General features: G+C 45.3%; 3 protein-coding genes across 3 annotated transcripts; 1 reads left to right on the forward strand and 2 right to left on the reverse strand.

Moving 5' to 3' along the window:
• Positions 1 to 510: 510 nt before the first annotated feature.
• Positions 511 to 7371, forward strand: iqcb1 (IQ motif containing B1). The gene is made up of 13 exons (XM_065023489.1): positions 511 to 801; positions 914 to 1082; positions 1344 to 1464; positions 1542 to 1635; positions 1710 to 1809; positions 1886 to 2058; positions 2172 to 2284; positions 2351 to 2472; positions 2698 to 2840; positions 2991 to 3139; positions 6010 to 6147; positions 6559 to 6715; positions 6792 to 7371. The coding sequence occupies exons 1-13, from the start codon at positions 696 to 698 to the stop codon at positions 7022 to 7024; spliced, it is 1818 nt and encodes a 605-aa protein (XP_064879561.1). The 5' UTR covers positions 511 to 695; the 3' UTR covers positions 7025 to 7371.
• Positions 7372 to 10153: 2782 nt separating this feature from the next.
• tbx19 (T-box transcription factor 19) lies at positions 10154 to 16230 on the reverse strand. Its single transcript, XM_029643438.2, has 8 exons — positions 15921 to 16230; positions 13931 to 14195; positions 11866 to 12000; positions 11531 to 11592; positions 11052 to 11110; positions 10785 to 10949; positions 10483 to 10615; positions 10154 to 10379 (listed from the first exon to the last, which is right to left on the reverse strand). Exons 1-8 carry the CDS (start codon positions 16148 to 16150, stop codon positions 10214 to 10216), a joined length of 1215 nt encoding a protein of 404 aa, XP_029499298.2. The 5' UTR covers positions 16151 to 16230; the 3' UTR covers positions 10154 to 10213.
• Positions 16231 to 18201: 1971 nt separating this feature from the next.
• sft2d2b (SFT2 domain containing 2b) lies at positions 18202 to 23997 on the reverse strand. The gene is made up of 8 exons (XM_029644042.2): positions 23745 to 23997; positions 23410 to 23499; positions 23023 to 23108; positions 22709 to 22790; positions 22350 to 22385; positions 22141 to 22199; positions 21542 to 21571; positions 18202 to 21295 (listed from the first exon to the last, which is right to left on the reverse strand). Exons 1-8 carry the CDS (start codon positions 23808 to 23810, stop codon positions 21256 to 21258), a joined length of 489 nt encoding a protein of 162 aa, XP_029499902.1. The 5' UTR covers positions 23811 to 23997; the 3' UTR covers positions 18202 to 21255.
• Positions 23998 to 24077: the final 80 nt, after the last annotated feature.

Below are 24077 nucleotides of genomic sequence, written 5' to 3' on the forward strand. Positions count from 1 at the left end.
GGGAATTGTATTCATGTAAGGAATCTGTGGCAAGACATCAGTAGATTTATCATTTATGAAGATTGTACACTCTTATGGAGAGATGTGATGCTTGGATTCTTTACTTATTATAGAAATAAGTTTAAACAATTTTATGTAATTCATTTCATTATTCTTTTGGCCAAATTTCATATTCCCAAATGTAAATTTACAAACAAAACACCACATTTTATTACACTGCAAAATTGTAATTGAACTATATTTTAAGACTATTAAATACAGTGCCAACAAAAAAGCTGTTAGAATTATAAATATGTGTGTATGCCCCTTAAGGTTCTTGTGTAATGTGATATTGTACCCCTTAGCCCCGCCCCTAGCCCAAATGTCCTTTGTATATTCTTTATAAATACTTGTGTTCCCCATGTACTTTTTAAAAATTGATTTGTTGTTAATAAAAAATAAATACAATTATGTATTGTAAAGAATGAATGGGAATGGGGCCCTGCTAACTGTAGTCGCAGATTAGTGACGTAGGGAGTGTTGCTGTAGAAACAAATTAAGCTTCCCCGTCAGTGCTTGTGGCAACAAGAGAGCACGAAAATAGATTTCAACTTGATCGTGTCTGGTTTCATTCGAAGAATAATGTAGCTCGTCAATTTTGTATATGGTTTTATACTTCAGATCTGGGAGCGAAAGATTACTGTAATAAACTCGCGATGAGTCTCGCTAGAAAGGACACAGACGCCGGGCTAAGGGCACTGGTCGCGAGCACAAACATTAAGCCGGAGCAGAAGGTTCCACAAGTTCTCTCAAAATTACAAGGTTAATTAGTTAGCTAACCTTTTTACATTGAAAAACGTGTTATTGTACTTTGCACTTGTGTGTTATTCCTGATACCCAACTAACAATCATTCCTTATTTTTCGACATTGAAGATATTCTGAATAGGATATCTGTCCAAGACGACAGAGAGTTGGGTGCGTTCAAAAACTCCTTGTTCAGCCATGGCATACTTCAATACTGCGCAGGAGACGCCCTCAAACTGAACTATGCCAAAGTTGAAGGAGGCTACGCAACTGCCACTCAGTTGGCAGAAATTCTCAGGTACGATTTTAGAATCTTGAACCACACAACCACAACAAAAAGGAATAACCAAATCTGTGTTGTCTATTACTCTGCACTAAAACAAACAACCCTAGACACTACCAATGGACAATACCTACCCCAGATACTACTTCAAGGCCCTGATAGAACTGATGGGGTGGAATAATAATTGATGCAAGCAGATCTATGAAGGTGGGGGTCATATATCTGTAGTAGTGATTTGACATTGATTTATTTGTGTGCATATGCAAACTCCTTTAGCTCCTGCTGTGTGGGTGTGGACATGGGCGGAGACACTGAGGCCTTCCATAGGCAGCTGCTCCCATCCGTCACAGACAGCCTGCTGTCATTGGCCAGTCGGCTGATGAACAGAGCTTTGGCGGTAAGGGACATAACGTTTTTTTGAAGTTTGGAATGTCCTCAACAAAAATATGTCTACTCACATATCTCTCTCTGTAGGGGAATGGGCAGCCTGAGATGTTTCGTTTCTTCAAGAAAGTGATGGGATCTGTGTGTTGGCTTCTGAAAGCCCATGGTCACCTGGCCACACAAGGTGAGATCTAACGTCCAATACCAAACAGACCCCTTACCTAACTAACGATGCCCCCCCTCTTTTCTCTCTCTTAGTCCTGCAATCAGACCACTATGAGAGGATGTTAATGAGTGAGGAAGAGAGAGTGGGAACCGTGTGTGTGTCACTGTGGCATCAGCTTCTGACAGCTAACAGGTAGCATATCACCACACACACACACACACACATACACACACATCAATTAAATTCATTACCCGCTCTTTCTCTGTAGTGAGTTAGTAGCAGGTTTGGGAAAAGGCCCCTTGTCTGTGATTCTGGATGACGTGGTGTACCGAATGGCTCACACATCCAACCCTGTTGTGGGAGGGGCAGCAATTAGGACGCTCCTCCTGGTTGCCCGGCAACAAGAATCCGCCCTGCAGCTTATCATCCATAGGTTCAAAGGTCAGGGGGTGGGGTTTGAATATTTCCAGGTTACGATATATATATTTTTCATGGGTTAACTTTATATGCTTGCAAAAGCAATCTTGATGTTTTTTATGGTTTGTGTGTTGCAGGGTTAGAGGGCATGATTGGTCGAGAATGGAGGGGACGGGGCTTCGATGAGGAAGTGGACCAACTGATAAAGCTGCTGCACAGAGAAGTCCCCAAACCAGCTGATCACACAGAGGTAAAATATAGTGTGTTTGTTGTTGTTCGTGTGTGTGTGTGCCTTACACTCTCTCTGTGTTATCAGACGTGGCCAGAGGAGTGTGTGAGAGCGGCGTGTGTCATCCAGGCAGCGTGGAGATCCTATCAGACCAGGAGGAGAGTGAAGAATCTGCCCAGAGCTGTCAGATCACTGCAGAGGAGCTTCAGGTGTGTGTGTGTGTGTGTGTGTGTGTGTGTGTGGGCTTTATTCTCTCATCGATCTATGATCGTGTTTTGTATTGATGTGTATATTTTTTGTAATTCCAGGGCTCATCTGTAAAAGAGACGTTGGTTTCAGCATGACTTCCTGTCAAAATAAAGGCTAAATTAGATCATAATAATTCCAGGCAGTTAAGCATGTGTGTGTGCGCATGTGTGTATGTGTGTGTGTAGGGAGCGGCGGCGGAGGAGAGCGCAGCAGGCTCAGGCTGTGTGCTGGGAGGAGGAGCTGAAACTACAGCTGTGTGTCAGGAGACAGAGAGCCAGGAGAGAGTTCCATCAGAAACAACTACAGCTACTGCAGCTACTGCCCCCAGGTACACACACTACCTGTTACAGCAGAGACAGAGCGGAATGATGCCCGTTTGTTTGCTTAGTTAGGCCTGCCATCTACAGCCCTCGTGTGTGTGTGTGTGTGTGTGTGTGTGTGTGTGTGTGTGTGTGTGTGTGTGTGTGTGTGTGTGTAGGTCAGGTGCAGCAGTACCTCGGGGAGGTGGAGAGGCAGGCTGCAATACAGATCCAGAGGGTTTGGCGAGGCCACCGAGAGAGACGAAACTTCCAGCAACGGAGAAACACACACACACAGCACAGAGCTGCTGTTGTCCTGCAGAGAACAGTATTAACACACACACACAGCACAGAGCTGCTGTTGTCCTGCAGAGAACAGTATTAACACACACACACAGCACAGAGCTGCTGTTGTCCTGCAGAGAACAGTATTAACACACACACACAGCACAGAGCTGCTGTTGTCCTGCAGAGAACAGTATTAACACACACACACAGCACAGAGCTGCTGTTGTCCTGCAGAGAACAGTATTAACACACACACACAGCACAGAGCTGCTGTTGTCCTGCAGAGAACAGTATTAACACACACACACAGCACAGAGCTGCTGTTGTCCTGCAGAGAACAGTATTAACACACACACACAGCACAGAGCTGCTGTTGTCCTGCAGAGAACAGTATTAACACACACACACAGCACAGAGCTGCTGTTGTCCTGCAGAGAACAGTATTAACACACACACACAGCACAGAGCTGCTGTTGTCCTGCAGAGAACAGTATTAACACACACACACAGCACAGAGCTGCTGTTGTCCTGCAGAGAACAGTATTAACACACACACACAGCACAGAGCTGCTGTTGTCCTGCAGAGAACAGTATTAACACACACACACAGCACAGAGCTGCTGTTGTCCTGCAGAGAACAGTATTAACACACACACACAGCACAGAGCTGCTGTTGTCCTGCAGAGAACAGTATTAACACACACACACAGCACAGAGCTGCTGTTGTCCTGCAGAGAACAGTATTAACACACACACACAGCACAGAGCTGCTGTTGTCCTGCAGAGAACAGTATTAACACACACACACAGCACAGAGCTGCTGTTGTCCTGCAGAGAACAGTATTAACACACACACACAGCACAGAGCTGCTGTTGTCCTGCAGAGAACAGTATTAACACACACACACAGCACAGAGCTGCTGTTGTCCTGCAGAGAACAGTATTAACACACACACACAGCACAGAGCTGCTGTTGTCCTGCAGAGAACAGTATTAACACACACACACAGCACAGAGCTGCTGTTGTCCTGCAGAGAACAGTATTAACACACACACACAGCACAGAGCTGCTGTTGTCCTGCAGAGAACAGTATTAACACACACACACACAGCACAGAGCTGCTGTTGTCCTGCAGAGAACAGTATTAACACACACACACAGCACAGAGCTGCTGTTGTCCTGCAGAGAACAGTATTAACACACACACACAGCACAGAGCTGCTGTTGTCCTGCAGAGAACAGTATTAACACACACACACAGCACAGAGCTGCTGTTGTCCTGCAGAGAACAGTATTAACACACACACACAGCAGAGCTGCTGTTGTCCTGCAGAGAACAGTATTAACACACACACACAGCACAGAGCTGCTGTTGTCCTGCAGAGAACAGTATTAACACACACACAGCACAGAGCTGCTGTTGTCCTGCAGAGAACAGTATTAACACACACACACAGCACAGAGCTGCTGTCCTGCAGAGAACAGTATTAACACACACACAGAGACAGCACAGAGCTGCTGTTGTCCTGAGAGAACAGTATTAACACACACACACAGCACAGCACAGAGCTGCTGTTGTCCTGCAGAGAACAGTATTAACACACACACACAGCACAGAGCTGTTGTTGTCCTGCAGAGAACAGTATTAACACACACACACAGCACAGAGCTGCTGTTGTCCTGCAGAGAACAGTATTAACACACACACACAGCACAGAGCTGCTGTTGTCCTGCAGAGAACAGTATTAACACACACAGCACAGAGCTGCTGTTGTCCTGCAGAGAACAGTATTAACACACACACACAGCACAGAGCTGCTGTTGTCCTGCAGAGAACAGTATTAACACACACACACAGCACAGAGCTGCTGTTGTCCTGCAGAGAACAGTATTAACACACACACACAGCTGCTGTTGTCCTGCAGAGAACAGTATTAACACACACACAGCACAGAGCTGCTGTTGTCCTGCAGAGAACAGTATTAACACACACACACAGCTGCTGTTGTCCTGCAGAGAACAGTATTAACACACACACACAGCACAGAGCTGCTGTTGTCCTGCAGAGAACAGTATTAACACACACACACAGCACAGAGCTGCTGTTGTCCTGCAGAGAACAGTATTAACACACACACACAGCACAGAGCTGCTGTTGTCCTGCAGAGAACAGTATTAACACACACACACAGCACAGAGCTGCTGTTGTCCTGCAGAGAACAGTATTAACACACACACACAGCACAGAGCTGTTGTTGTCCTGCAGAGAACAGTATTAACACACACACACACAGCACAGAGCTGCTGTTGTCCTGCAGAGAACAGTATTAACACACACACACAGCACAGAGCTGCTGTTGTCCTGCAGAGAACAGTATTAACACACACACACAGCACAGAGCTGCTGTTGTCCTGCAGAGAACAGTATTAACACACACACACAGCACAGAGCTGCTGTTGTCCTGCAGAGAACAGTATTAACACACACACACAGCACAGAGCTGCTGTTGTCCTGCAGAGAACAGTATTAACACACACACACAGCACAGAGCTGCTGTTGTCCTGCAGAGAACACTATTAACACACACACACAGCACAGAGCTGCTGTTGTCCTGCAGAGAACAGTATTAACACACACACACAGCACAGAGCTGCTGTTGTCCTGCAGAGAACAGTATTAACACACACACACAGCACAGAGCTGCTGTTGTCCTGCAGTAACAGTATTAACACACACACACAGCACAGAGCTGCTGTTGTGCTGCAGAGAACAGTATTAACACACACTCACATGCACTTCTAATAGACTACCCCTGTTGTAAGCAGAAACTGAACACAGCGATCAAACAAATCTAGCATGCAGCAGCATCTGAATTCATGTTGACAGTTTTTTGTCCCTCTCCTGTTAGGTCCTTTGCTTTCTGAAGAGGCGGAGAGCTGAGAAAGCCCCTCCTTCCCTCTCCCCTTGGATTGATCCTCGGGGTTTGACTGACAGTCGGAGGGCGGAGCTGAAGAGAGAGGTGGAGGAACATATTGCCCTGCACCCGGTGATTCTGAATATTACTTCAAGTTGTGTGTTTGGTTTTACTATCCTTGTAGGGACCAGATGTCCTCACAAGGATAGTAAAACAAGGAATATTTGGACAAGTGGGGACATTTCACTTGTCCCCACAAGGAAAAAGGCTGTTTTAGGGTTAGGTTTCGGGTTACAGTTACAATTAGGGTTAGGGGTTAGGGAAAATAGTATTTGGTCCCCACAAGGATAGTAAAACAAATGTGTGTGTGGTGTGTAACTATCTCTCTGTGTAACGGGTCTCTCTCTCTGTGTCTGTGTAACGGGTCTCTCTCTCTGTGTCTGTGTAACGGGTCTCTCTCTGTGTGTCTGTGTAACGGGTCTCTCTGTGTCTGTGTAACGGGTCTCTCTCTGTGTGTGTAACGATCTCTTTCTGTGTGTGTAGTCCTCTGTGGTGTCTCTAGAGGGCAGTAGGGAGCTCCATGCTCAGACCCAAGCCTTGCTGCTCCAGCATCTACAGGGGAGAGGGGCAGAGCTGAGAGAACACACTCACACACACGCCCTGCTGGCACAGATCAACACCGACCTGGAACTACTGCTGAGTAGGTATCACACACGCGCACACCAATCTCTCTTTCTCTTCCTCTTTCTCTCCCTTCATCCATCGTTCTCTCTTAGATGCCCCCTCACTCAGTGTCGCCACAGTAACCGACTGTGACGTGTTCAGGAGTCGCTCTGCCCCCGTAGCCGCCCGCGCCCGGCAATCCCACAATGCCTTGCTCCAGGCCGGTCGCCTGCCTTGGTGGAAGATGCTGGGAGATGGTGACATCACCTGTCCAGAATCAGAATCCGCCCACAAAGACCACCGGCTGGAGGCAGAGTTTAACTCTCTGTATTTAGGAGGAAGCTGACCACGTTGTTCCACAACAGTATTGTAACGCTGTTATAACATTGTCATAGGGCTGTTGTAATAATGTCATTATGCTCTGGAATTCAACCAATCATGGGTTTCAGTCTGGACCGTGGTTAGTTGAATCAGGTGTGTTACTGCAGTGGTCTTTTCATCGGTCTCTGTGTGGCTGGCCCCTTCAGGAAGAGTTTCAGTCTGGACCGTGGTTAGTTGAATCAGGTGTGTTACTGCAGTGGTCTTTTCATCGGTCTCTGTGTGGCTGGCCCCTTCAGGAAGAGTTTCAGTCTAAGGAATTGGAAAGCAATTTTGTGTACAGAAGTCTGCATTAAAGTTTGTACTTTTCTACTATTATGTCATTGTGTGTCCTGACTGTAGAGACTTTCAGTCATTTTGATAAGTGGAGTTTTTATTTGTTGTCCAACAACTCACATGCCAGTGCTGTATTTGTGTTAACAGAGTGTCCAGAGTGCCTACGCAACACCAGCAGTCATTATGTTATTACACACACCCAGAAAACACACATACCAGAAAGATTTGATTGGCCAATGTTTATTTTCAGCGTTTGACAATGAACAGCATTTATCAGACAGAAACATTATCATAAAGCTGACAGAATGAAGACAGAGACATAATACATATTTTTCTGTACCGTAGTTTCACATAGATAATTATTCTGACTCCTACATATTGGCAGTTTGACATATCTTATTACCAGGGCCCAGAGTTAGTCTGTCAGGGCCCAGAGTTAGTCTGCCAGGGCCCAGAGTTAGTCTGTCAGGGCCCAGAGTTAGTCTGTCAGGGCCAAGAGTTAGTCTGTCAGGGCCCAGGGCTCAGAGTTAGTCTGTCAGGGCCCAGAGTTAGTCTGTCAGGGCTCAGAGTTAGTCTGTCAGGGCCCAGAGTTAGTCTGTCAGGGCCCAGAGTTAGTCTGTCAGGGCCCAGGGCCCAGAGTTAGTCTGTCAGGGCCAAGAGTTAGTCTGTCAGGGCTCAGAGTTAGTCTGTCAGGGCCCAGAGTTAGTCTGTCAAGGCCCAGAGTTAGTCTGTCAGGGCCCAGGGCTCAGAGTTAGTCTGTCAGGGCCCAGAGTTAGTCTGTCAGGGCCCAGGGCTCAGAGTTAGTCTGTCAGGGCCCAGAGTTAGTCTGTCAGGGCCCAGAGTTAGTCTGTCAGGGCCCAGGGCCCAGAGTTAGTCTGTCAGGGCCCAGAGTTAGTCTGTCAGGGCCAAGAGTTAGTCTGTCAGGGCCCAGAGTTAGTCTGTCAGGGCCCAGGGCCCAGAGTTAGTCTGTCAGGGCCCAGAGTTAGTCTGTCAGGGCCCAGAGTTAGTCTGTCAGGGCCCAGGGCTCAGAGTTAGTCTGTCAGGGCCCAGAGTTAGTCTGTCAAGGCCCAGAGTTAGTCTGTCAGGGCCCAGGGCTCAGAGTTAGTCTGTCAGGGCCCAGAGTTAGTCTGTCAGGGCCCAGGGCTCAGAGTTAGTCTGTCAGGGCCCAGAGTTAGTCTGTCAAGGCCCAGAGTTAGTCTGTCAGGGCCCAGGGCTCAGAGTTAGTCTGTCAGGGCCCAGAGTTAGTCTGTCAGGGCCCAGGGCTCAGAGTTAGTCTGTCAGGGCCCAGAGTTAGTCTGTCAGGGCTCAGAGTTAGTCTGTCAGGGCCCAGAGTTAGTCTGTCAGGGCCCAGAGTTAGTCTGTCAGGGCCCAGGGCCCAGAGTTAGTCTGTCAGGGCCAAGAGTTAGTCTGTCAGGGCTCAGAGTTAGTCTGTCAGGGCCCAGAGTTAGTCTGTCAAGGCCCAGAGTTAGTCTGTCAGGGCTCAGGGCTCAGAGTTAGTCTGTCAGGGCCCAGAGTTAGTCTGTCAGGGCCCAGGGCTCAGAGTTAGTCTGTCAGGGCCCAGAGTTAGTCTGTCAAGGCCCAGAGTTAGTCTGTCAGGGCTCAGGGCTCAGAGTTAGTCTGTCAGGGCCCAGAGTTAGTCTGTCAGGGCCCAGGGCTCAGAGTTAGTCTGTCAGGGCCCAGAGTTAGTCTGTCAGGGCCCAGAGTTAGTCTGTCAGGGCCCAGGGCCCAGAGTTAGTCTGTCAGGGCCCAGAGTTAGTCTGTCAGGGCCAAGAGTTAGTCTGTCAGGGCCCAGAGTTAGTCTGTCAGGGCCCAGGGCCCAGAGTTAGTCTGTCAGGGCCCAGAGTTAGTCTGTCAGGGCCCAGGGCCCAGAGTTAGTCTGTCAGGGCCCAGGGCTCAGAGTTAGTCTGTCAGGGCCCAGAGTTAGTCTGTCAAGGCCCAGAGTTAGTCTGTCAGGGCCCAGGGCTCAGAGTTAGTCTGTCAGGGCCCAGAGTTAGTCTGTCAGGGCCCAGAGTTAGTCTGTCAGGGCCCAGAGATAGTCGCCCAGGGCCCAGAGTTAGTCTGTCAGGGCTGAACCACAAACAGAATGATAAGTAATTTGAAAGCAGGCAGAGACATTTAGGGTTTGATTCAATCAGATCCAATTTGTCCAACATCCGCACAGCGGTCGTTTCGGCGGTGCCGGAGGTAGGACTACGTTAGAAGCTGTCAAATCCACAAGGGGCTCCTGGCATTATACCTAAAGCGGACATTGCCATTGGCTGCACGGAGTGGCATGGACAGAAATCCCATGCAGCCTTGTTTCTAAGTCAGAACAGTGGAATGTGAGATGTGATCTACACCTCCATTATGATGATAGAAACTATTTGGTTGAATGTTTTTCAATGTGAGCGTCATGATCCCGCGTGGGACAGTGTGGCTTTGTGACAATGATCGCAAGAGCAGCTGCTCGCCGATTTGACAGCTCCAACGCAGTTCCACCTCCAGCAAAGCCAAAACATCCGCTATGAAGGTGTCTGCTATTGCTGGTTAACGCTTGATCTGATTGAATCTAGGCCTTCGTTTTTTGAGGTGCACACACACTAACACATTTGTATGGCCTCACATGCACACACACGTTGGTCGCCTTCCCCTGCTCAGACGTTGCATTCATCAACCAGTGGTTCCGTGCCACGTCATCGACTGCTGTCGGGCATCAGGTTGCTATGAAATATGATGTGGTTAGCTGATACTTAAAATACCTTTCCAGAAGATGTAACATCTGGCAACGCCTGGGCAGAGGAACGCCTATTATCTAAGATGTGTTCATTAAAGGGCTTCCAGGGCCGGGTCCCAGGGCAGTACTGATCATGCCCATGTGGGCATCGACCAATCACATAGTTTGTTAGAAGGAATGGCTGGAGACAGGTGGCCAACCGGGCCCGCCCAGCCGGACGTGATTGGGTGGCTGTGGGTGGCTCTCGCTGTTGATTGGTCCGTGAAGCTGGGCGCAGGGAGAAGAGGCAGGACTCCCGTCTGTACGCCCGACCGTCCACAAACAAGGGTACTGACTGAGGACACACACCTTGCTTTATAAACAAAAACTCAGTAGATTCTAAAGAGCTATATCATGTCTTATTCTACTTATTCTATATCTATGTTTTCGTGTCGTACCTGCTGCTATTGGTGGACGGGGGTGAGGAGGGTGTGGTCACGGGTAGGGCTGAGGAGGAGGGGCCGGGGGAGGAGACACTGGACCAGCCATCAGGACCCCCAGACAACACCTGTAGCCCCTCAGACAGAGAGACTGGAGGGAGGGTTGGAGATGAGGGTGACGAGGAGAGTGAGACAGGAACGGAGAACGAGAGGGACAAGGGAAGAGGGAAGAGGTCAGGCTGGTGTGATAGCTTACATTTTCAACTAAAGTTAAAAGAGGATTTGGACGAGAGAGATGGAGAGATGGCGGTGTGTCTCACCAGAAGGGTGCGTGCGGTGCGGCAGGTAGGAGGGGGGGTAGGGAGCAGGCCTGGGGGGGTAGTGCTTGTACCCATGAGGGGGGGCGAGAGGCAGTCCCCCGCTATAGGGGAAGCTAGGACCCCCACCTGAACACAGCGAGTCTGGGTTAGACAGAAACCAGCCACCTATGGGAAGAAGAAACACACACGGTTTAAAAGTGGATTATTGTTATTTAGTAGATTCAAATAATTCAATTTGAATCAAATTAGTCCTAAAGGCCCACTCACAGTGTTGAATTCCCATATGGCTATCAAATGAGGACTCCAATGGACTGTTCGGGTGGTTCCTGCAAATACAATAATTCAATGATAACCTATATGAGTTCACTCTGTGAACTGGTGCGATTCAAAGAAGCAAGAGATACAGCGTTACAGTGACTAGTGTGAGACCTGTGCTAACCATGCTAATTGTGTTAGCAAATATGTGTAAACAGCTAAGGTGTGTGTGTGTGTGTGTGTGTGTGTGTGTGTGTGTGTTAGGAGCTCCAGTTTCTCTCACACACTTCACACTGCCTCTTCAACAAGCCTCACATAGAGACGGTGAACTAGGCTTTAAACAGCTAATAACGACCCGCTAATCGCTTACCGTTTCAGGAGCTAACGCTAACCCTCACTGATATCATAATGGGACAAGCTAATGCTAACATGCAGTAATATCATAGCGATATCCTGGTAGGAGACCCTAGCAGGTACAGATGAGGCCTTACCTCTCTTTGGCATCCAGGAAAGCCTTAGCGAACGGGTTGTATTTGATCTTCAGAGCGGTGATCTTCAGAGGGAAATAAACAATGTTACTGACTGTAACATATACACATTTTTAGGCGCTCTGGCTTAATCAAGAAGTTTAATCGTGAACTCTGGATGATGACGCTGATTCAATGATGGTTGATATTATGTACCAGTAGTGACTCAATCTTTCAAGTAGACAGTGTGTGTGTGTGTGTGTGTGTGTGTGTGTGTGTGTGTGTGTGTGTGTGTGTGTGTGTGTGTGTGTGTGTGTGTGTGTGTGTGTGTGTGTGTGTGTGTGTGTGTGACCAGTCACCTCTTCATTCTGGTAGGCAGTGACAGCGATGAACTGTGTGTCGCTGAAAGAGACGTTAGTAACCATTCGGTGGCTTCCGCCCACTCTCACAATGTGGAGCTGAGGTTCATACTTATGGAGAGAGTTCAACATGATCTGGAAGGAGAAAGGGATGGGGGAGGAGAGAGGAGAGGAGAGGAGAGGAGAGGAGAGGAGAGGAGAGGAGAGGAGAGGAGAGGAGAGAAATGGAGCAAGAAGGAAGCAATGAAAGAAGAGAATGGAGAGGAAGAGAATGAAAGAGAGTAGGTACAACTCATAAACCTGGGCAGGCCTACATTATGACAGTTTGAGGGAGAGGTGTGCAGGAACAAATAGACTACAGTCCTTACAATATTACTTCAGTACTGTCTGTTCTAGCGTAAAATCTAGTCTCTCGTTCTCTCTCTATCTCTCTCTCTCAATCCCTCACTCCACCAATTAACCAATTACAGCCCTCAGAGAGAGGACAAAACAAACTGTTTTTTATTCTAATTGGGAGCTTAGCTTCACCTCTCACACCAACCAGCTGCCCAGAGCTCTCTCTCTCTCTCTCCTTCTCTGTCTGTCTCTCTCTGTCTGTCTCTGTCTGTGTGTCTGTGTGTATGTGTGTCTGTCTGTGTCTGTCTGTCTGTCTGTCTGTCTGTCTGTCTGTCTGTCTGTCTGTCTGTCTGTCTCTCTCTCTCTCTCTCTCTCCTTCTCTGTCAGTCTCTCTCTGTCTGTCTCTGTCTGTGTGTCTGTGTGTCTGTGTGTCTGTGTGTCTGTCTGTCTGTCTGTCTGTCTGTCTGTCTGTCTGTCTGTCTGTCTGTCTGTCTGTCTCTCTGTCTGTGTGTCTCTCTCTCTCTCTCTCTCTCTCTGTCTGTGTGTGGGTTGTTTTTGTTTGCGTGTGCATGTGTGTGTGTACTTGCTCTAGTTGGAGTGTGTGTGGGCTTTTAAATATGCTGTTTTTGCCTCCATCTCTCTATAAAACATCTGAAGGACTGATGGAAAATCCATTTTGCATAGTAAAAAAAAACACAGGTAATTACCATAATGTACAACTAACCACTGCAATTATTTAATTATGCCTCGGCTCTTCTTTACCGGACCCAATGCCAACACCACATTACCTGCCAGTCAGAGGTGTGTGTGTGTGTGTGTGTGTGTGTGTGTGTGTGTGTGTGTGTGTGTGTGTGTGTGTGTGTGTGTGTGTGTGTGTGTGTGTGTGTGTGTGTGTGTGTGTGTGTGTGTGTGTGTGTGTGTGTGTGTGTGTGTGTGTGTTTGTTTGTTTGTTTGGGTTATGGGTTCATGTAAATACCATGAAAAGAAATTGGCCGATCACAGCGCTAAGTGTGTGCGTGTGCATGCACGTATGTCTGTGTGGCCCCTGGAGGGCCTCCTGGAGTGGGCAGCTCTCAGCAGGAAGTGCATTAAACCTCCGAGAGCCAATTAAGAGCTGTTTATCTGGTTCCCGTGGAGACAGGGGCCACGGGGTGAAGTGGGCAAGGAGAGGGGCCCTAAGCAGGGCACTAATTGTATAAGTGCACACTTGATGTTTTGCTTTTCAGGGGAACAAACAGAGATTAGAGGAAAGACAAGGATTATGAAAAGATCCATGACAGAAGGGCCCCTCCACTGGGGATACAGAGCTGCGTTTACACAGGCAGCCACATTCAGAAATGTTTCCCAGTTATTGGCAGAAGAGCTGATCTGATTGGACAAAAGACCAATTACAAAAAAAAGATCAGAATTGGACTGCCTGTGTAAATGTGGCCTAGCTGGCCTTTAATTCACCCGCTGCAGACAAGGAAGACCACCTGAGAAAGGAAAATTGGAGAGTGGTTAGCGGTCTACTGCTAGAGGAGGAAGGACGGGAACATAATTTTTCTGTCTATTTATATATTTTATTTTAGTAGAACTTTAGAATTTGCCTGAAGAAATATGAAATAAATCAAATGCAACATCATGAAGTTAGTGAGGTATCTAGTGCAGCTGGGGATGTACTGGTGAGTTTTGGGCCAGAAACTAAGCTAGAGTCTATAGACTGACTGTGTGTGTGTGTATGCTCTACCTGTCCACCTCCGTTGAGCTTGTTGGTGAGTTTGACCTTGCTGAAGGAGACAGGTGCCTTCATCCAGTGGGCTCCGAAGTTGGGTGAGTCGGGATGGATGTACACACAACCATTACCGGCAGGCTCCGGTTTACCGGCTGTAACCCACTCCCCGTTAACGTACTTCCAGCGGTGGCTGTCAGCTGGCTGGAAGTCCAGCAGGAAGGAGTACATGGCGTTGGGGTCCAGACCCGATACACTCACTTTCAGCACCGGAAACATTCTCCTGGAAAACCACAGTAGGAACGCACAGATTAATACATGTACACAGGCACGCAGTATGCACACACACACACACACACACACACACACACACACACACACACACACACACACACACACACACACACACACACACACACACACACACACACACACACACACACACACACACACACACACACACACACACACACACACACACACACACACACCAACTAACTCTAAACTCACTTTTTTTGACTTTTTTCCTGACTCTTTTTACTTTTATTAAATTATTTTTTGTTTTCCCCAAATAAAAACGTTCTGAAGTGGCCAACGTGTAAATGGACAGACACCCACCAGGTGAGCTGACCTGCCACTACAACGCGCGCTGGACCGGTCAAGCCGCCCCTCAGAGCATGAGAGGGTCAGCACAAAAGTGGCCATGCGCCAGAGAAATCTATTAAACCGTTCGATACACTACGGGCAATACTAAGTTTAGAACGCAGATTTTTTTTAACTAACATGTTTTCTTAATTTAAGAATGTGGCGATAAATTTAGCCAGTAATAACCAGCTTGTCGAGGTTTGCAGTCGGATTTTTGGAACAAAATGTTCTAAACTAATGTTTTGTAGACGAATCAAATAGATTATAAACATATCAAATATTAATGACATGAAAGACACGAGACTATACAATTAAACAGAATCAATTTGAATAACTCTGCAACTGTGCATAAGCCTTGGGCTTATATTCCTTTATCATGGGATCATGGGATCATGGTAAAGGAATATGTCACTGATATTTTCAAAACACATTTTTATGAATCTCCTTGTCTTAAAATATTTTCTGGCTTACAATATTTGGCCTGAACTTTCTCAAACTTAATATTTCTGGTTGTTAAAATGTATTACGCTACCCTTTTATTAAAAATATAGGCTATTACACTTTTCAGCTCTAATAAGTATAAGAAAGAAATGTTCTGCCTATTCCTAAATAACTAATATTATTCAATAGCCCTTGGTCTTAAATTACAGATAGGCCTATGTAATTAATAGTTTTCGCTTGGATCTAATTCTTATGAAATCGTAATGATTATATAGGAATAGAAAGCTGAAGTTGAAAAAAGGGTTGAATTAAAATATTCGATCAAGATGCGTTTTGGAAGAAGTGCGTAATTGAAAATGTAATTATCAATTTAAATCGAATGGTCTCTTAATTGGGTAATTGATTCAAAGCCCTCTAATATAACATAAGTGTTAGACGTTTTAGAGTGATATGTGTGACAGAGAAATATAGGTTTGAATTCTGCTGCATGTGTTCATAAAATTAATTTAGCAATGGGTGGATACATATAATGGGTGATCAAATGACCAAACTCTTGAAACTTGCATTTGGTATTGTCTGTATGTTTGTCTGCGAATCTCCTCTCCCCAATAAATGTCCTCTTACGGCTGAGGATCAATAAAATATATTTTACTATTCAAAAATGCTCGTCTATCTCACTATTTGGGGCTCCCTAGTGGCACAGCGGTCTAAGGCACTGTATTTCAGTGCTGGAGGCTTCACTACAGACACCCTAGTTCGAATCCAGGCTGTATCACAACCGGCCGTGATTGGGAGTCGGGCGGCGCACAATTGGCCCAGCGTCGTCCGGGTTTGGTGTAGGCCGTCTTTGAGAATTTGATTTTTTCTTAACTGACTTGCCTAGTTAAATAAAGGTACAAAATTATAATTAACTCAAGCTCACCTGCCGCTCTTGGTGACTATCATCTCATTGGTGACTTCCTTAAACTTCCGCCACAGTTCCGCTTCCTCGAGCGTCACCTTCAGCTGCTTCTCCGTGGGGTCCCCCTTCTCGCGCCCCGCTTGCAACTCGCTCTCCACCACGCTTAGTAGTCGCGAGATACAGCACTGGCTGGCAGGACCAGGGCAGGGGTTACCCCCAGCCCTGCCTTCAGCTAAACCCTCAACCTTCATTTGGGGACCTCAACGAGGTTAAAGGCTACCTCTCAAATAAGACTGATGTTTTCTCCAAAGAAAGTTTAAAATTAGGTAAAACAAATATCTTACTCACAAATATCTCACTCAGCAGGTGATGGGGAAAAAACGTCGTTAGATTCGGTTAAATTGAAACAGAACAAATGAATTCCCATGTGGGTGTTTTAGCCATGAGGATTATGAACTGCAGTTGAAAATCAATGCGACACTGGTGCGGAGCACAAGACAGGTTCGGCCGGCCGGTCATGTGATCAACTCTCACTAATTTACCATTTACAGAGCGTCATTTGTCAGAGGGAGAGAGAAAGAGCAAGAGAGAGGAAGAGGGAGGGAGAGAGAGTTTCTTTGATGAGTTAGCCTAGACCTTAAAGGGTCAATCTGCAGTTGCTACATCTAATTTTGGACTTATAGTGAATGTTACATACCCCATTGATTCTTGAAGAACATAACGTGTAAATGCCTCATAAGCTTAGTTCAACTGTAAAACCTCAACATAACCCAAACTTTAAGCTTGTAAACATTGTAAATGTAAACAAACACTGTAGCCTATAGCCTGAAACCATGCTTAAAACTACAATTTGTATATATTGGATGATCAGTCCTTGCATCCATAGTTTGGTCTATGAATTTGAGAGTGGTTATGTTTCCCAGGCACATCCCTCAGCTTTTTACCAAAACAGAGGCAGGATGTGGCTTTGTTATGGTTTCAACTTGGCTAAGGATAGCCCCTTTAAGTCTTCAGGCCATAATACCAGTCTCTCTCTCTCTCAACTTGCATTGAAATACCGTACGCCAGCATGACTTTTCAGGGGAACACTTTCAGCACCATGGACAGCGAAAGACCATGCCGGAGGGGGCCAGAAGACAAGTTGACTGGCTTTTCCGTTCGAAATGATCATAATTCCACAAAAAGACAAACGTTGCTGTCGTGGGCCTGTAGCCTTATTATATAAATCATTATCGGTGACTACGGTTAATGGTCTAACTACCGGTGCTCTTGGCAAGGAGTGGAATCAGATGCTTTTAGCGCACGGATTGAACAAGCCTCCCTCTCTTCCAAAACGACAGAAAAGCTTCTGAAGAAAATTAAATATAGTCTAGGTCATTTCGTACGGCTATTTTTTCGGATAATAATTCAAGTTCCTGCTCTTAAGTATATACAACGGAAACTATGTTGTTAAAGTATGAACGACTGAAAACGTAAAATGCTTCCCAGAACATTTCCCTCCACTCTTGGTCTGACGACCTACTGGGCTCAGAGACCTGTCCATTTGGACTACACTAATGTAGCCTACTGTGTGTTGTCTAAAAACATCTAGTTTGGTACTATACGGTTGTGTCTGCATTTTTTTTTTCAACGTGTAGTTGACATTGCCTTGTTCGGTGCAATGGTCTCTACCTATACAGTAGTCTAAATACCCCAATGACATGTTAAGTTAAAAATGAATACTATATATTTCTGACACCATGCAAACCAATGAGGGTTCGGAACTTTAAAGCCAATTATCTCAGAATCATCTTTTTCAGGTAGAACGAAGCTCGAACTGGTGTTGCTTCAACTAGTTTGTGCACAGTGGAAGCTCCGTGTCACACCCGAGGAGGGAAGAACAGAGAGCACACGGAACGGTCAGTGTCCAGAAGGGCTCCTATAGCGACACCCGATCCCCGCGAGCTGGCGGTGTGACCGAACGGCCTTGTGAGCTCGCAGCTGCAGCGGTGTGTGTTTGGAGAGATATTTTTTTTAATCAGCGGCGGGCGGCGAGCGGAGATTAGGGGCTTTACTGATTTAAAACGCATAAAGGAGCGTCATTAACTGAGCGCGAGGCAAATATCAAAAGGTGGGAAGCAAAGCACAGGTAAACGCACCAAATCATAATCCCACGATACACACCTCAGACCTTTTGTACAAGGAATGCGTTTGTGTGTGTGTGGCAGTGACCCCGGTGAGACTCCATCAGAAAATACAAAGCAAAGGCAGGCAAAACAGGTGGTACAACTCTCACTCTTGCACATTAAAACACTCCACAATATAGTTTGAAAATGTTTATTTCTGTTGTAAAATGGTGTCACACAAACAGGACAAGAACACATGATTCATAGTCATACATTATTGGCCTACATCGCTAAATTATCGTTACACTTTAAAACATTAGTGTTGAATTTCCAGATGGTACAAAAAATAATCGTGATTTAAAAAGTATTTATTCCAAACCTGTAACTACCTGCACTCATATTAGACAAGTAGACGAACTAACCATGGTCCTAAAACAATGTATCCTGAATATAGAACATATGTTATTCTATAAAACAAGTGTTTAATAGCATCATACATGTTTTTATGTAGATGAAACAACCATCTATAGGGAGGGTTTTATGAAACAGAGGTCACTCAGGAGAGTTACAGTAGTTCAGTATACCAATTTAAAAAGCAGTGATTCCCTGGTTTAAATCATGTGAAGTAAGGCATTTCTTTTTTGCAAGTTAACATAAAAGTCACACAGCCCCAGTGAGAGGGTTTTTTAATGGTCATGACTAGGGCATGCTGAAGCCAGCATTGATATTTTAATTCCACCCAGAAAACAGCTATAATACTAACCATGAAAGAGTTGAAACAGTTAAAGAGTAGTGTTTACAGGAAACATGATTGAAAAAATAAATAATAATAATAACATATTCGCCCAGAAATTATAAAAGAAACTGAAATGAAAGCCAAAATACCTGTGGAAAAAATATAACACAAAATTGTCTATGGTTCAACTAACCATGACAGTTAAAACAGCAGTTAGACATGTTTACAGGAAACGGAACTCAGACGTTTTCTATAAAAGGTGAAAGATTCATGAGCACTTGAAGCAGTTCTTCCCTTATTTTTTTCTGCATGTACAGTTGATGTCAGAAGGTCACATACACCTTAGCCGAACACATTTAAACTCAGTTTTCACAATTCCTGACAATCAATCCTAAAAATTCCCTGTCTTAGGTCAGTTAGTATCACCACTTTATTTTAAGAATGTGAAATGTCAGAATAATAGTAGAGAGAATGATTTATTTCAGCTTTTATTCTTTCATCACATTCCCAGTGTGTCATAAGATTACATACACTCAATTAGTATTTGGTAGCATTGCCTTTAAATTGTTTAACTTGGGTCAAACGTTTTGGGTAGCCTTCCACAAGCTTCCCACATTAAGTTGGGTGAATTTTGGCCCATTCCTCCTGACAGAGCTGGTGTAACTGAGTCAGGTTTGTAGGCCTCCTTGCTCACACATGCTTTTTCAGGTCTGCCCACACATTTTCTATAGGATTGAGGTCAGGGCTTTGTGATGGCCACTCCAATACCTTGACTTTGTTGTCCTTAAGCCATTTTGCCACAACTTTGGAAGTATGCTTGAGGTAATTGTCCATTTGCAACCAAGCTTTAACTTCCTGACTAATGTCTTGAGATGTTGCTTCAATATATCCACATAATTTTCCTCCCTCATGATGCCATCTATTTTGTGAAGTGCACCAGTCCCTCCTGCATCAAAGCACCCCCACAACATGATGCTGCCACCCCCGTGCTTCACGGCTGGGATGGTGTTCTTCGGCTTGCAAGCCTCCCCCTTTTCCCTCAAACATAACGATGGTCATTATGGCCAAACAATTATATTTTTGTTTCATCAGACCAGAGGACATTTCTCCAAAAAGTACAGTCTTTGTCCCCATGTGCAGTTGCAAACCGTAGTCTGGCTTTTTATGCAGTTTTGGAGCAGTGGCTACGTCCTTGCTGAGTGGCCTTTCGGGTTATGTCGATATAGGACTCGTTTTACTGTAGATACTTTTGTACCTGTTTCCTCCAGCATCTTCACAAGGTCCTTTGCTGTTGTTCTGGGATTGATTTACACTTTTCGCACCAAAGTACATTCATCTCTAGGAGACAGAACGCATCTCCTTCCTGAGCGGTATGACGGCTGCGTGGTCCCATGGTGTTTGTACTTGCATATTATTGTTTGTACAGATGAACGTGGTACCTACAGGCATTTTGAAATTGCTCCCAAGGATGAACCAGACTTGTGGAGGTCTACAATGTATTTTCTGAGGTCTTGTCTGATTTCATTTGATTTTCCCATGATGTCAAGCAAAGAAGCAGGTAGGTAGGCATTGAAATACATCCACAGGTACACCTCCAATTGACACAAATTATGTCAATTAGCCTATCAGAAGCTTTTAAAGCCATGACATCATTTTCTGGAATTTTCCAAGCTGTTTAAAGGTACAGTCAACTTAGTGTATGTAAACGTCTGACCCACTGAAATTGTGACAGTGAATTATAAGTGAAATAAACAATTGCTGGAAGAATTACTTGTGTCATGCACAAAGTAGATGTCCTAACTGACTTTCCAAAACTATAGTTTGTTAACAAGAAGTTTGTGGAGAGGTTGAAAAACTAGTCTTAATGACTACAACCTAAGTGTATGTAAACTTCCAACTTCAACTGTATATCTATCCAGCTAGAAGAACGTTTAACAGCAGGCCCTTATATTCAGACTCCTGGTAAGTGCACTTGGGATTAGGTGCAAAAAGTCCCCTGACTGTACAGATTTCCAGACCTGAGCCGGTTAAATTATCAGTAGTCAGCTGTCCATTGTGAACACATGTAAATAAACACCTACAGTACAACTAACTAGTGAAGACACCATGTTGGCACCTAAATATAGATCTGAATAGTTTTGGTCTGGTTTGATTTACAGTTAGAGAAATGACAGAGGTGGTGCATTGACCCTCCCCCCACAGTAAATTAAGAGGAGCTGGACTCACAGTGTAGAAAAACACACAAAATTCACATACACCAAGCTTAAAGGGACAGACACCACACACACATAAGTTAAGGCATCCCTCACAAACAGATTCCTCTACACAACATCATACCTCAGGTACACTTCTGCTCTGGAAAGCATTCGCTGACGAGTGTTTACTCAGTGGGCACCATTCCAGCACACCTGTGTGGCGTCTGTGTGTTTGCCAGAGAGTTGAGGGCTTTAGCCAACCCCCAAACACACACACATCATAACCCCTCAGAGGGAGAGTGAAAGGGAGGTTTGCAGCCTCACTTCAGACAGACAGAGAAGGCCTTTATCACGGCATCCCTGTGAACAAACAAACTATAATCATTAGTCAAAGAATAAACACTCCAAAGTCAAGTTTCAAAAACTTCAAAGAATTTGCTTTAGGACTGAACCATCACTGAATGGGAAGGGATGATGTAATACTGTGAATAGGGCTTAAGGCTACAGACAGAGGTGGACGGGCAGTTAAGGCTACAGACAGAGGTGGACCGGCAGTTAAGGCTACAGACAGAGGTGGACCGGCAGTTACTGTAAACCAACACTCACCTTGCGAATGGAATGTAGGACAGGCCATACCTGAAACACAGAAGTATAGTATAAGTCAGCGTCAAACATCACACACAGCAAAGGGCTGTAATAAGGTCTTTATCTGAAGTGTGTCAGTGGGAGAGAGTCTGTGAAAACAGAGTTTATGCATGAGTGTTTGTTGTGTTACAGTGGAAGTTATTTTAATGGTGTTTATGTATGTATGTAAACTAATTGCACATCTGTGTGTACTCCTGTGTGTGTATGTATGTGGGCAAGAGAGAGCGAGAGCGAGAGAGAGAGTGTGTGTGTATGAATCTCCTGTCTTTGTGAAGGAGGTGCTTGAGAGAACAAAGCTAGCTGCATTAGTCGTGTGTGATTAGCCAGGCTAAAAGCTATGGCCATAATTACTCTGTTTTCAGTTACAAATAAGGACCTGGCATTGAGCTGCCTGCCAAAAAGCCCTCAGCATAGAACAACTCTGGGCGTGTGTGTGTGTGTGTCACTCAGACTGCAGACTGTAGGGATGTAATACCACAAACACACACTAAAGGAAGGAGATTACTCAAGCACGTGTGTGTGTGTGTGTGTGTGTGTGTGTGTGTGTGTGTGTCACTCACCAAGCGAAGGCCAGAAACTGTAGAATACAGAAGAGTAAGGCTAGACCATTATTCTTCCACTGTAGAGAGAGAGAGAAGCACTCAGATATACTTTGAGGTAGAACAATGTAAGACAAAGTTTAAATGAGTAACAGACTAGCTAAAAAGGCCTGCAGGGATTTGATAACACAACAGGTACAGGATATGTATCATGTGTGTGTTATACTCACCCAGAAAGCAGAACACATAGTTAGCACCAGACAGGTCTGTGAGGAGAGACAAGTAGCATGTAATTAATGAACAGAAAACTTTTTTTTTTTTTTACTATCCTGGTGGGGACCAAAAGTCCTCAGCGTAGTAAAACAAGGAACATTTTGACACGTGGGGATAGTTTGTTGGTCCCCACAAGAAAAATATATATTTTAGGTTTAGGGGTTACAATTAGGGTTAGAATTAGGAGTTAGGGTTAGAATTAGGAGTTAGGGTTATGGAAAATAGTATTTTGAAAGGGAATATATGTTTTGGTCCACACAAGGATAGTAAAACAAACATGGGTGTGTGTGTGTGTGTGTGTGGTGTGTCGTCTCACCAGCATGATAGCTGTGGCCAGTGCTCTTTCTTTGGCACACATCCTCTTCAGCTGATTAAGGGGTCCCATCAGGAACATAGTGCTGAGAATACACACATTATTTGACTAAACTTACATTATTGTAGTAACTGCACTAGAAATGTGATTGCTGTATCATGTGCACCTTAGGTGTTAAACTGGACAAGGACAATGTCAGCTTTGATCTGGGGAGGTTCCCAGAGATACCTTAAAATCTAAAAATAGGCCTAACTGTTTTGTAAATGCCCACATAAGCCACACATACACCCACTAACACTCAACAACACTCTACTCACCTGCACAGAGAGGCAACATTGCCGAGTGTGTACAGCACGGCAAACAGAATCAGACCAACCCTTGGAATCCACAGCAAGCATGTCCCCTGCCACCAGATGAAAGGATGAACAATTTAGTTCGGACCCTATTCTACTGTAGACACTATCAATTGGTCCCAAATTACTACTATTCTACTGTCGACACTATCAACTTGCCCTTAGTGTCTAGACCTCAATGCACAGATTTGAATTTCTCCGAGATCAACCCCCCCAATACTTTCTGGAATAAAAACATATCGATGTGTACTGGCTGACTGAGAGAGGTTTGGGAAACACAACTGACAGCGACACACATAATTGACAGTCAGAGCAATGCTGAAATGATGGGAGAGAGAGATGACGACTCACCAGAATGGAACACAAGACCCCGAGCACGAAACATGCGATAAAGCCCTTCATGCGCGTGCCCCAGCCCAGGGTGGAGGCTTGGTTCGCCGCCTGTTTCAACACCGCACCATTTATAAACAACATAGCTAGAAACCATCATTCACCTAGCTAGCCTAGTGTTTCTAGCTAACGTTACTGTGTTATTGCTAAGCAACTGTACTCGTAACGTAGATAAAGCATGCGTTGAAAAAGGCTTAGAGAGAAAGCCAAACATAGCTAGATATTATTTAGGGTAAACAACATATTAGCTAACTACATACAGTAGCTAACGTTAGCTAGCTAGAAAACGTACCTACTTGCAATATGTCGCCGTCATCATTGTTGCCATCTTGGCCACTCAAAACTTTCTTTAGTTTGTCCATTAAAGTTGACACAGATAGAATGTAGCTAGTAGTTCTAGAACTTTACCGTTGCTTCGATTGGCTTAGTTTTTAAGAACGCCCAAATATCGATTTGTCGAGCTATTTTTCCTGTTCGAAGTGCAACAGGTGGATTGCGATAACTTCCGCCACTGTGTAACCACGGAGACGGGACGGGCTGGGGATAACTGCAGTACCACAATAACAAAAGGGGGCAGCAGAGCCTTATATTTGTGGTGGAAACCTCACAGTAGTACACAGTAGTAAAGA

This window comes from Oncorhynchus nerka, linkage group LG2, assembly GCF_034236695.1.
Source record: "Oncorhynchus nerka isolate Pitt River linkage group LG2, Oner_Uvic_2.0, whole genome shotgun sequence".
NCBI lineage: Eukaryota > Metazoa > Chordata > Actinopteri > Salmoniformes > Salmonidae > Oncorhynchus > Oncorhynchus nerka.

Coding starts and splice junctions, on each gene's coding strand:
- tbx19 (XM_029643438.2), bottom strand. CDS start 16,150: ATGAAGGTTGAGGGTTTAGCTGAAGGCAGGGCTGGGGGTAACCCCTGC. Junction 12,001..13,930: donor AGCTCAACGGAGGTGGACAG/GTAGAGCATACA, acceptor TTCTCCTTCCAG/ATCATGTTGAACTCTCTCCA. Junction 11,593..11,865: donor CTGCCTACCAGAATGAAGAG/GTGACTGGTCAC, acceptor TTCCCTCTGAAG/ATCACCGCTCTGAAGATCAA.
- iqcb1 (XM_065023489.1), top strand. CDS start 696: ATGAGTCTCGCTAGAAAGGACACAGACGCCGGGCTAAGGGCACTGGTC. Junction 1,810..1,885: donor CAGCTTCTGACAGCTAACAG/GTAGCATATCAC, acceptor CTTTCTCTGTAG/TGAGTTAGTAGCAGGTTTGG. Junction 2,841..2,990: donor ACTGCAGCTACTGCCCCCAG/GTACACACACTA, acceptor GTGTGTGTGTAG/GTCAGGTGCAGCAGTACCTC.
- sft2d2b (XM_029644042.2), bottom strand. CDS start 23,810: ATGGACAAACTAAAGAAAGTTTTGAGTGGCCAAGATGGCAACAATGAT. Junction 23,109..23,409: donor GGGTCTTGTGTTCCATTCTG/GTGAGTCGTCAT, acceptor ATCTGGTGGCAG/GGGACATGCTTGCTGTGGAT. Junction 22,791..23,022: donor AATGTTGCCTCTCTGTGCAG/GTGAGTAGAGTG, acceptor GTGTATTCTCAG/CACTATGTTCCTGATGGGAC.